Below are 12,739 nucleotides of genomic sequence, written 5' to 3'. Positions count from 1 at the left end.
GGTCATTGTGAAGGTCAAATGGAATAATGTACAGCAAAGTGCTTTGTATATGTATGATAAATCCCCATACTCTAACACCCTAAAATTAACTTTCTGCTTCGTCTGAAACATGTTACTATTGGGGAAAGTAACAAGGAGCCCGTAACTCCGCTTTTTTAATCCCACTTTGTGCATTAGGGAGTAACATAAATATCACTAGGAGGAGAGCAAGGTCTTCGTGTTATAAGAACTTACGCAGTTAAGGATTTGGTTTGTTTTTGATTAAACAGACATTAAAAGGGTTTCTGTGACTAACTAGAAGTAAAGCTGTCTGCCCAGTCACACTGAGCAAAATGAGTTATCGCCACTGCCGGGGAAATGATATACATACTTTTAAAGGGCCTACATAGAACAGATGGACTGTGAAAGACATGTATTGCAATCAATCCTAATATTAAGGGAAAAGCATGCCTATTTGTTGATTTATTCATTCTTTCAGTAAGTACTGAGTACCTACTCTGTACCAGAAATTGGCATTTTACTTTTAAATGACCCCAGCTTCATAAAACTTTCTAAAGTAAGATAATCAAGAGCCCTTTTTCAATCTTTTGTTAAACCTAGATTCCTAACAAATCAATGGATACTTTGTAAAGGAATGAGTTTAAGAATGAAAATCCTAGGACAGGAAGACAGGGTTGTACCCTTAGCCCCATCATTAACTTGATAGCCAGTGTCTGTCCTTTGTCCAAAATCACCTTAGTGATCCTATCTCCACCTTCAAGCAGAGAAATTCACCTTCATGTCTAAAGACTGACCGCAGCAGAGACCATGGAAGACAATGTCACCAGCCACAAGGGAACTCTGCCTTCTTCTCACTTCAAGCAGCACCACCTGCTGTGACAAATGCCCTGACCCTATGTCCATGGAAACTTGCAGCTGGCAAGGCTTTGGTATGGTGGAGGCCAGGCCGGAAGAGAGCAGACGAGGAGCAGGGTTACCTGCACAGTTCAGGGAGTTTTTGTCTCAAATCAAGATTAGGAAGTCTCAGGCAATCACTTCTGAGGGTCTTTCCCCAAAATTTGAACAAGTTGAGGAAATGGGTAGGATCTCTGAGAGGCACATGGAACCCGAGCCTTCCAGAAGGGTTCCAAAAAACTCAGTTATAAATGCTCAGGGTAGAAAATCCTAAAAAGCTCTCAAATCACCTTGATTTCTGGAAACCTTGAACCTTGCACCATCCCCCTTCCATCTGCCATTCTCTACATGTCTGACTATAAACCAGAACCATTCTGCTCCATTTCTTTGAACTTATACTGAGGTCAGTTAAAGAAACAAAATTCTATGACATACCCTAATGAATGTCTGATTTGTAGATTATCTGAGGTTTGATAAAATATCCAGAAAGTCTTCTTGCTCCTTAAGGAAAGAACTAGACACACACCAGGAATTCTGACATATGATTAAAGCATGCTGTCATTTCTACTCAACACCCATGCATTACTAGGCCTGACACCAAGACTAAAGCAGTTTTTGAAAGAATGACAATCTTTGAAGCCAAGGGGGTGTTTACATTTAACGAAGGGGTCAGACTTCCTCACTCTGTGGAGGCGGCTGGAGAAGGTGCTGTGCCTTCTGGGGCCAGCATGTGGGAGAGGGGAGGCCATGGGAGCTGGACTCAGCCTGTTCTGGGGGCGGGAAGTTATTCCTAACAAGATGGAGAATCACAGCCTCAGCTACAGCAGCGGGAGGCCGGCTACCCATCTTATCTTGTAACTGTAGACTTTCTAAAACTCTGCCAAAACTCTGCGGGGAGGGGGTCTCGGCAGAATCCTAAGCTGAAGGATATCAAGCTCTGGTTTCAAGAGATCATCAGATAGCTCCAGGAATGCAGTATGAAAGCGAGAAGGTTGAGTCAAACTTTCCACATGACACTGTTCCTGTTGCAGGCAGAGAAGGCAAGCATGGCATGGAGGCGAGGACACACACAGGACCAGCACCACCACCAGCAGGAGCAGCAGCCGGAAAGGCCTTGTCAAGCAACAAAAATATATCGCTATGGGTATATATTCTTTGGCTTGCAAGTCTGATATCTAGCCAGCACCCCAAGCGCTGACTGCTCGCATTCCTACCTTGCGCCAGGGTGCCAGTTTCCTTTGAGTTTTGGTCGCAGACCTGCAGTTCTCAAGGCGCTCCGTTCCACCACTCTGCTGGACAGAAACTCCTTTCTCAATGACACTGCAGGCTGAGGGGGTACTGAACACATGCCCGGCGCCCAGGGCTGCTCAGACACTCCTGAGGGCTGGCAGCGGCTGTTCTCAGCCTGATTTACCCATGGGTGAAGACAAGGCCATGCTGTTCATTCCAGAACGGGGCAGCGGTTACCCTTTTAAGGAAAAGATCTTCCCTGGTCAAGAGCCCGTAGGTTGAAACATATTAGAAGCCCAGGAGGGTCCAGGCACCCAGCAGGGGGATGACAGATTTTAATTTCCCTGTTGTTAGAGATGCCAAAGTGAGACCAGGGCAGTAAAGAGGGTGAAAGAGAACAGTGACTCTTTGGCATGCCTGCCGTTCACACGGCCTGGCCCTCCTTGACAGGTACTCTGGGAATCAGTGAGTTTGGAGAACGGAGAAACGAAAGGTAATCTGTATGGAATTCACAGGGGCAAGCCTGTAGGACTCTAAGTTACCCAGATTTACTGCATCTCTCTAATTACCACTTGCTCTGAGATCTTGGGGAGCTGATATCCCAACAATGCCTTTGTTCTTTCTAATACCTAGCAGTGATTTTATTTAAAAAAAAAAGAAAAAGAAAAAAGGACTCCAGTAAAGCAAGTGTTCAGGAAAGCCAAAGAAAGTTCTGAGGAACACATGCCATGTACATAGAAAGGGCTACATTTTTACCATCTTTCAGTAAGGACATTTTATTTTCATTTAGGACAATTTAGTTACTGTCCAGCTTGTGCATTTAAAAAAACAACCACAACACTTAAAACAGTGCCTCATGAATGACCCACCACTATAGTAGCTGTATATTTTTCTGTGTGAATGACTCTGAAGGCCACATGCTTTTTACTGGCTGTGAGTAACTGCCAGAGCCCTGAATTACACCAAAGGATGCCTCACACAAAGGTATTGAAGTAATCAATAGTTTATCAGTGCAAGAAACAAAAGGGAGGGGCTGTTGGTTTGGAAAGAACATTTTCATCACACTGAGGTTTTGAATGAGTCCAAAATTTTTTTTGGCAGATAGTGCTTCTTTGAATATTTTAAAGACAATGCTAACACTTTTTGAGAAAATTCAAAATGAGGTGATTGCCTCTTGAGAAGATGTAACATTGGAACAAAACCTCTGCTTACCTGGTTAAAGGTTTTCTTTTCTTTGTACGTTTCCCGACTGCCTCTTCTTTTCAGGGAACTCTGAAATAGATCCAAGTGACATTCTGTTATGGAGGGTGTCACACATGGCACCTATGCTAGGCAGACGCCATCCCCAATGGTTGGGGACACATACCTGAACAGAGACTTTTTTTTTTCCACTGGAATCAAGAAACCACTTAGAATCAACGTTTAAATGCAGTTAAATAGCTTGGTGAGGTCTGTGAATCCTAAGAGGTTTTAAATCCTAATTATTATATTTGGGGTATTCCTCAATTATTCAGTTTAATGCAAAAGGAGGGTGGCTTGGAGGGAAGACGAGAAGAAAAGGAGAAAGGTAGGAAGTTTTGGAAATAGATATGTAATATTTCTGAGGCTGCTTACCTTGCTAATTATGTTTTGTTTGGGCTAATATCAAAATTAATTGATGTTTCTTTAATGCTTTAAGGTAAATGGCCATATAAAAAAAGTGGTAGAATGGGAGAAAAGGGTGGTCTTTATTTATGATGAAGACCTAACCCAGCTGCAACATTCTCCATGAACCACCCACTCCAATTCATGATTAAACCTACATCTTAAAGATCTAAGAGTTCATGATTTATTCATTTATAAAGTGGCTTTGGCTGTGTCCCTCCTAGTGGGCTGGGTCCCTGCCTAGTTTTACATACATTACAATGGACCTTTGCTTGCTATAGGCAAGAAATGTGTCTGAAATATAAACATGACTATAAATAAAAAAGCCAAGGGATGTCTGAAATGGAATAACAGAGAGGCACGACAGTTCCTACTACAGTAAAGTATGAAGACAGAAAGAACCAGACCGGAAGAGGAGCAAGAAGCATTCTAGGGGAAGAATTGAAGGAACTTGAAACCTGAAAGGATTTGTGTAATCCTGAGACAAGTTGGAAGAATGCAGTTTGCAAAGTTAAGACTTGCTGGCTATCGTTCAGACCCTGGCAAGCTCGTGAACGGGAAGAGATTCTCCCTGATGACCACCCCCTCCCCTCTTCACCTGCACCTTAACGGAGGTGTGAACATGGGTTCTCTGGGGGCTCATCTGAGGAGGGCTCAGAGCCTTCTCTGCTTCACTCCTTTGCTGCGACCCACACACCAAAACAGCTGGGAAGGAGGCTCCTATGCAAGCCACTTGCGTCACAGTCAGACCTCAGGTTAATTAACTCAGTTCTGTTTACATTTTAAGTGTCTCACTCACGGAAGCCTAGACCATGCCATTTATTGGATGAATTTCAGAGTTAAGAAACAATTAAAATTCTAGCCACCCCTTTCCCTCTAGGAAGCTGAAGTCCTGGGGGGCGGGAAAAGGTAACTGAGAGAAAGGATGAGGTAGTTTTAGAATCAGCATGGGGAAGGGGTGTGGAAGCTAATCTCTGAAACTCTGCTGGAAGAAGTGGCTTTGTTTCTTTTAGCCTTTGGCAAAAGCAGGGTCAAACTACAAAGAGAACCAATCTCTTCTGGCAGGTCAAGTTAAGCAAATCTTAAGAAGGGCTTGAGTTTTTCTACCCATAATAAGTAGGTTTTCCAAGATTTTTCACACTGCAGTGAAGGAGTTTCTTTGATTTGAATGAGCTGAGTGAGATGAACACTTCTGATGGTTCACTACAGAGAAGAGTTACAAGAAAAAAGCAGGGAGAGAAACTGTCCCCAAAGCTTCAACCTAAGGGATTTAATTCTGGGACTATGGTAGCAATCAAGGTGGTGAGTGCAGCAAGCCTGCCTTCTGCAAGCCACCCCACATTGCATCACATTCTCTCCGTGAATGAAAAGGAGATTATGCACGCACTGCAATAAAACTACCTAGAAGTGAGATGAAAGCCAGAAGTCTCTGAAAATCCGTGCAGAATCATAGTTGCTGCATTTAGGTGCTGGAGAAGGGAGCACAGTCTGGATGAGCCCTCCTGCTGGGAGGGAGCCAAGAGGGTGCTTGTGCACAGATTCCTAAGCCTGCCTAATAGGTCTTTTCCTCTTGCTGAGCCCTGCATGCAAACTGCCTCTGAGTCCTGTGAATCTTCTAACAAATCATGGTATAAGTATGATGTCATTTTAACTAAATTCCTCTCCCTCTCCATATATATATACCATATAGAATGTAATAGGTGTACATATATACACCGTGTGTGTGTGTGTGTGTGTGTGTGTGTGTGTGTGTGTGTGTGTGTGTGTACTTTTTGTATATTTGTGAGAAAGGTAAGAGGATGGCAGGGTTGGTAACTTATGGCTCTCAGGACAAATCAACCTACAGTCTGTTTTGTAAGTATGTTTTACTGAAGCGCAACCCTTTTTACTATGGTCTGTGGCTGCTTTGTGCCATAAGAGCAGAGTCGAGTAAGTGGCCTTTTCAGAAAGTTTGCTGACCTCTGAGCTAGAAAAATAGATTGGTAAAAACAGCCAAGAACACTGAAAAGGAAGAATAATGACAGTAGGTTTGTACTATTTGATATAAAAATATTATATGACAGTTTGGTGCTGGTACAAGATTAGATCAATGGAACAAAACAAAGCTCAGAAATAAATTCAAGAGTATGTAAGATTTTAACAATTGACACAGGTAGCATTTTAAAACAGTAAAAAATGGGTTATTTGGCATAGGTTGGGGGACCAACTGTCTAACAGGAAAAACAACAACAACAACAGTGAGATCCATACCATATACCAAAAAATTCCAGATGAATTAAAAAACCTGGATGTGAGAAATCATAAACTAAGAAGAAAAGATATAAATTTTTATTTGTTCTTGGGGCATGGCCTTTATAAACACAGAAACAAAAGCCAAGAGAAAAACTAATAAAATGGATTGGTGAAATTTTTAATTTTTATATACCAAAAGAAACCATTTACAGTATCAATAAGCAAGTGGCAAAATGAAAAAAATTTTTTTCTAACACAAGATAGACAAGTAATATTTTACAAGCAATAGGAAAACCAACTTAATAAGAAAATAAACAAATGGCCAAGAAACACATAATTAGCAATTAAAACAAGATACCATTTTTTTCACTTCGAGATCTACAAACCAACAGAAGCATGACACCCAATGTTAGCAAGTGTCTAGGGAGGCAAGCACGACCACACAGAATAGGGGCATCCTGTAGCATTTCCGGTGGGCAACGCAGCCTGACAAATGCATACCTCATGACCCAGTAATTCCACCTCTGGGAATGTACCCTAAAGAGAAATGAAGAAATATTTGCAAACATTTATGGGTAAGAATGATCATCACAGTACCTTTTATAACAGTAAATGAATACTGGAGGTTATTAAAATAATGTTTTTGAAGACTACTTAAAGGTTCAGGAAATATGTTAAAAGGAAAATATAGGTTACAAACAGCATCTATTTTGACTTCGATTTATATCTAGTAAAATATAAATATACATATGTATTACATGTGTTTGTTAGTAGAGTGGACGGCAGAAACGTAGATCAAAATGTTAGTAGTGATCATCTTCAGGTGGTAGAATTATGGGTAGAAGATGCCTTCCCCCCTTTCTTGTCCCCCCCATCCCAGTCGCCCCTGTAATAGCTCTCAGGGAGACTGGTCCCCTTCACACCATGGAATCACAGCACTCTGCTGAAGTCAGCTGCACCAGTTACACTCAGGACTCAATAAACATAAACCATTCTCAGATTCAGTAGAAAATCTTCCATGGCCATAAAGGGAACCCTCTCCCACCCCAATCCCTCAATCCGCCTGGCCCCATTTGGGAGGCTAACACGGTATTAACAACTACCACTGGTTGGGCATTCACGAGTGCCAGGCGCAATGCTAAACTCTTTCTTTACACATCTAATCTAATTTAATTCTCATGAGACCCCCAAGAAACATATTTTATTATCACTGATTAACAGACAAGAAAATACAGTCATAAGTTAGGTAATTGTTCAAGGTGCCCCAAACTCGGGGATGGGGCACCAACCTGACCCTGCCTCCAGCCCTCGCTCCCAGCCACAGCCTCAGTCCTCAGAGCTGCCTTCGAGGCTTCCACAGCCCAGTCTCCCTGTTTGGGCTGTTTTTCTTTTTGTTTTCTCAAGGTTGCTAAGCCCCAAATTGCTGAGTTTTCTCATCCAAAGAGTCTCTCCTTTCTTTAGCGAAAGAGCACAAAGAACTATTCTAGGAACAGTTGCAAATTGCTCTTCTCACCCAATACCTCATAGCCATAAAATATTTGTGGGCACTCTGATGATTTCTGAAAGGACCTGAGGCTGCAGACGCAAAAGGCCTTATTTGGAAAAGACAGAAAACTATTATCAGAGGACAAAATACCACAACGTAAATGAGGAGAAAAGGAGAAAAATGGTATTGAGACACTGATTGAAGAAAGGTACAGTCATAAAAGTCAGCCGGGTTGGGATTCTCAGCAGCCAAAATTCAGGAAATATATTAAAAGGAAAATATAGGTTACAAGACTAAGAGGAGTAAGGCCACAGCAGCACCGTCCAGGCCATGAGGGCCACCTGGGATGGACAGAGAGAGACTTCCAGCACACCCGACCTGTCAAATGGCACTTTCTCCTGGATAAAGAACATGATGATAAAAATGACAGGTAGCTGCACGTGCACATTTGGGGAATATGACACATGTTTGTTTTGCAATATGGGCTAGTTGATTCAGTTTAAACCTTAGAGACATGTATCTTGAGACCTAGTGATAGAAAATTGCTGGCTAAAGCATACTACACCACAGTAGCCTCGACTAAAACATGACAAAATAAGTAAGACATAAGATGATAAAGTAAAACTGTAAGTTATTAGTATGTAAAAAGAAAAATGACCACTGCGAGACCATAATGATGACTGCACCAAAACCAAAATGTCCTTCCCCAAAACTGTAGGAATCCCGACTATCAACGTGAACATCCATGCCAGCACTCAGTAACACCACCAAGCTTATATGAAATATCGAATTAGAATCCACTGTTCAGAAGCCTCTACTGACTCACTTGCTAAGTGACCAGTAAGTGGCCATTGGACATTCATAAAAGTTCAAAATTGATAGAAATGTATACCATTTGCCTATCAGACTAAAGATAAGGTTTGGGGGAGGGGGGGGACACGTTGTTTGTTTGTTTGTTTTTAAATAATCTGTTTCTAGCTCCCACTGGTCTACTAGAAAGAAATATACCACTCCATCAGGAGAGGCAAATTATTTCCTTAGACTAATGAGATAATACAAGAATTAGAAGTACTTTGAAAAATAAAGCGAAGTCAAAAAATACACACACAGAAAAAGGTATATTAAAACGTTACCTCCTTTTCAGAGAAAATTCATCACTCATATTTTTTCAGGTGCATGTAACATGAGAAAATATTTAGTACTTTTGTTTATTTGTTTAGCTTTCAAACAGAAGACGATATGAAAAGTTCTGAATTATGTGTGATACTATTTCATAAAAGTCTGCCACCACACCCTTTGGACCTTATAATTTGACTTTGAATGTTGTTCTAAATAATAGAGTGTACTATTTTACTGTGAAAATTTATGGACGCATTTGTCAACGCTCAGTGAATGTAAACCTCATAAGATCTGTGCATTTCAGTATATGCAAATTAGTTCAAAAAAAGTATAACCAAAAATTAAGCTCCAGTTAATGTGTATTTAGGGGAAAGTAATTAGTATCTATAATTTATTTTCAATGTGTTAGAAAATAAGATGAGTTAATAGGTAAATAGATGGATAAGTAGATATGTGATAAATCTAGTAAAATGTTATTACAGGATGTAGGTGGTGAGATACAGCTGTTCACTATAAAATTCTTTAAGCTTTACTATGTTTAAAAAATTGTCATAATGTTGGAAAGAAAAACATTATGCACACAAGTTTCCAGTTTCACTGAAAATGGTTAACATAATACCATATAGCCATTAAAAATTATGATTACTAAAAATTTTAAATGACATGGGAAATTTTTTATCAAATGCTAATCTTTGAAATTCAGGATAAAATAAAACATAAATGTAATTTAATCTCACCTAGATTAAATATCTTTGAAACGTTTGGAAGCAAATACACTAAAATGCTAACAGGTCTTATCAACGGGCAGTAGAATTATGGGCGACATCATGTTTTTCTTTACAGACTTTTTGCATTTCTACGAAATAGTAAAAATTAATATATATTATTTTTCCAAATCAGAAAAGATGTTGTATTTTAAGGACAATAGAATTGACTCACAATGCAAACACCCTCACTAAGCCTTGTACTGCGTTGCATTAGCCTAGCCTGCCCTGGAAGTAATGGACAAGACTGATGAACTGTGGGCCCTCAAGTGAGACAGAAATGAACAGGAAATTAAGCTGGAAGATTAGCCCTCAGGCACGATTAGCTCTGGGCTGCTGGGGAATCATCAAATAGATCTTCACACAGAAGACAAAGAAGGGCCTAATGGACATTTGAGGACAGCGAATGGATCTGAGATTCTAATCACCCTTCCAGGCTGATGGCTTCCTCTCAAAGAGGCTCCCCCACCAGGCAGAGGCCAACTTGCTGACCCATGTCTGGCCGAGAAGCCCTGTTATCTGGAGCCACCGCTCCGCTTTATTAACCATCTATAAAAAAAACTCTGAAATCTCAAAAGTATCTCTGGTTAGCATTCTACATAAAGCCATCCCTATCCATTGGGTAAATCTTCAACAATTCTCCATCCAGGCCGCGGCAACTTGGATTCCCACCTCTAACACCAAGGAACACTCGAAGTGATTTAAGGAGAATGTGGTGATGCTGCCTGTGGTGTCATGATTCCTATGGAGCAAAAGCCTATCTCAGTTGTCCAACAGCTTCCACTACCATTCAGGGAACTGCAGACGATTCAATTAGGCAAGACCAGTAACTGAGCTGCAGGGCGAGGGGCAGGATGCCACTTGCTCTTGCAACCTGAGAAACCCCTAGAAGCCAAGAGCTGCTGAGATGCTGTGGAAGGGGCTAGTCAGCCCTGCCTTCTGAGGTGTGCCAGCCAATGAGCATTGGGAAATAAACATGCTTCCAGCAGGAGGTAACCGGGGCCCAGTACAACATCACAGCAGGAACAATAGCGGCCTTGGGCTAAGGATGGTCACAAGGCAGAGCAGAGGGGAGGGGCTGCCCTGCCCAGCCCTGCCCAACCCTGCCCAACCTTGCCCAGCCTGCCCTGAGGAGGACGGGGCTAGGAGCCAGCATTCTACAAAATAAAAACAGCCATGGTTTTAGGTGATTAAAAGCAAGGAAGCCAGTTTTATCACCTGTGGTCCTGTCTTGTTTTGTGAACACATGGGCTAAGATGCTTGACACCCCAAACCATGCATATTTCTGCTAGCATATATTACTGATCAGACAGAACATCCCAGACAGTGTTTAAAAGCATAATCAGCTGCCAGACCGTGTGTTTGCACTGCAGCCCCTCAACAGCTAAAGCACAGCAGCCACCATGAGGGCCCAAGGAGCTTCTCCCAGCAGCCCTGAAGCATGTCCCCGCCCTAACACATACACACCACACACACACACAGCTGCTCCTCTCCCACAAAGAGCTCCAACAGGTCGCGCATTCCTGAGAATGGAGCATCTTAGATTGGGCTCACCGGACAGAACTCTCGATGAGAACGAAGGAAGTGGCCCTGTTAGGTGTTACTCCACAGCATGGCCCTGCCGAAATGCAGGGCTGCATTGCTCATTAGTGCATGTTTCTTGTGTGCGGAATCTGCTTTGTGCTGTTATAGCCATATCACTCTAGTTTTTTGTCTTCTAAATGACACCAAATCTATAACCAGTTTTTTACATGTAATACTGGTGTGAGAAAATGCAGATATTGTTATATCTTTATGAAGAAGCTATAAAGATTTAGAAGACTTCATCTAGATAGAGAAGGGCAAGGGTGTCCTTTATTCAGACTCAAGCCAGCACTTTAGGAGGATGGCTCCTCCCTGGGCTTTACGTAAATTCATTTGTGCAATCAAGCTGGATTCTAATGGTTTCTGAGTTGACAGAGTAAAAGCGGCTTAATCAGGAAGTACCTTCTGCCTGAAAGCTTTGTCTTGCTTCCTTCCCTGATGCAGCCTCCATGGCCATTCCCCACTGGGACGGACAAATCGCTCATCTCTGACAAGCCTGCATGCCTACTTCTGAGTCCAAGGATAAAAGCAGATGTCTTAAGTCCTTCCACCCCTTAGATTCTGATTCTACTGTGCAACAAAATCACTCCCACCCAAAGCAGATTGGGTTGGCAAAGAGGGATGCATCCCCTAGGGGAACCATGGGAGGAGGGAAGGATACTTCAAGTGTGTGCAGCACCTTGCCATATGCACTTTCCAGAATGGACAATAGGAATTGTGGTCCCTCACTGACCAGGAGCAAACTGAGTCTTGCAAAAGTATTTATGCATCCAAGGAGGTGCAGGGAGAAAGTCCCACTTCACTTTGGAGTGTTCTGCTCAACCATACCACAGCTGCCTCTGAAGCACAGGGATGAGGCCACCGAGAACACAGTGACTTGGAGTTGAGGTATCTTTGCTTTGCCCGTCTGCCATCTGTTCAGTCAGTCATCTCTCGCCCCTCTGGTTCACCAGAGCACTGTACATGTCTTTGGTGGCTGTATCATGTTTCCATCCTTCTCACGTCTTCACCTCTTTTGCAGGTTTCTAGAAGGAAAGTCGGCAGCCAGGGGTCAGTCCCCTCCACTCCCACCTCCTCTGCTTCCCCCTTACTCAGGCGCACATGCTTGGTTGCTGCAAACATTTACTTGGGGATACAAAAGTGCTTTGAAAAATTAACTGGTATTCAAAGAAAGAGTCTCTTAGAGATTTAAGTAGCAAATATCCTGCGAATAGGAAAGTGCCAGGGGAAAGGCTATTTTTCCTCCCACTGACTTCTTCTGCTTGTCACGCAGCTCATGCTTCATGTCAGCATTACACTGTTCTGGCCACACATCTCTGTACTCCACAATTTTTCTTTGATTCTCCTTTTGGCATTTTATTTTTTTCTCTTTTTGTTATCTGGAGTAATAGCACCTAAGATCTCTCACAGTTGAATGTGTACTTTTAACTGGTTTTTAAAAGCTTTCACAGATATGGCTCTAGAAAAACTCTGAAAATTCAAATAACTTTTTTTGCACTAGATAATAAACTTTATTCTAAAACTCGCCTGGCGTCTTCATGAATTTTTCAGATTTCCAGTGAGCATGTGAATGCATGTAAACTACATGTGTCAAAGGGAAACAAGGGCATTCATGTCCAAATCCAGGCATATCACTCATGGCCTGTGAGCTTGGACTAGTCCCTTCAGCTCCTGGTGCCTCGATTTATTTAAAAGTGGGAATAATATTAATACCTACTTTGTATAAAGGGTCCTTGTAAGGATTAAATGAAGTAATATGCTTAATAAGTGGTAGTCATAAAAAGCA

At 42.0% G+C, this 12,739-nt stretch overlaps 1 protein-coding gene across 5 annotated transcripts in view; it reads right to left on the bottom strand.

Annotated features, from left to right (window-relative positions):
- Positions 1-12,739, bottom strand: part of MTCL1 (microtubule crosslinking factor 1) — a 111,767-nt gene that overhangs the window by 46,839 nt on the left and 52,189 nt on the right. For 3 of the 5 annotated variants that reach the window (XM_025038607.1, XM_025038606.1, XM_025038608.1), the window contains exons 4-5: positions 3,337-3,396; positions 2,109-2,183 (exon numbers count right to left, since the gene is read on the bottom strand). In XM_025038607.1, coding sequence (XP_024894375.1) covers positions 2,109-2,183; positions 3,337-3,396 — 135 coding nt within the window. The remainder of the gene's footprint in view (positions 1-2,108; positions 2,184-3,336; positions 3,397-12,739) is intronic. The other 2 variants (XM_025038609.1, XM_015595762.2) reach the window with 1 other exon arrangement.

The sequence above is a fragment of the Pteropus alecto genome, unplaced genomic scaffold (genome assembly GCF_000325575.1).
Source record: "Pteropus alecto unplaced genomic scaffold, ASM32557v1 scaffold146, whole genome shotgun sequence".
Taxonomy (NCBI): domain Eukaryota; kingdom Metazoa; phylum Chordata; class Mammalia; order Chiroptera; family Pteropodidae; genus Pteropus; species Pteropus alecto.
Note: the sequence above shows the minus strand (reverse complement) of the source record. Positions and strands in the feature narration are given on the sequence as shown.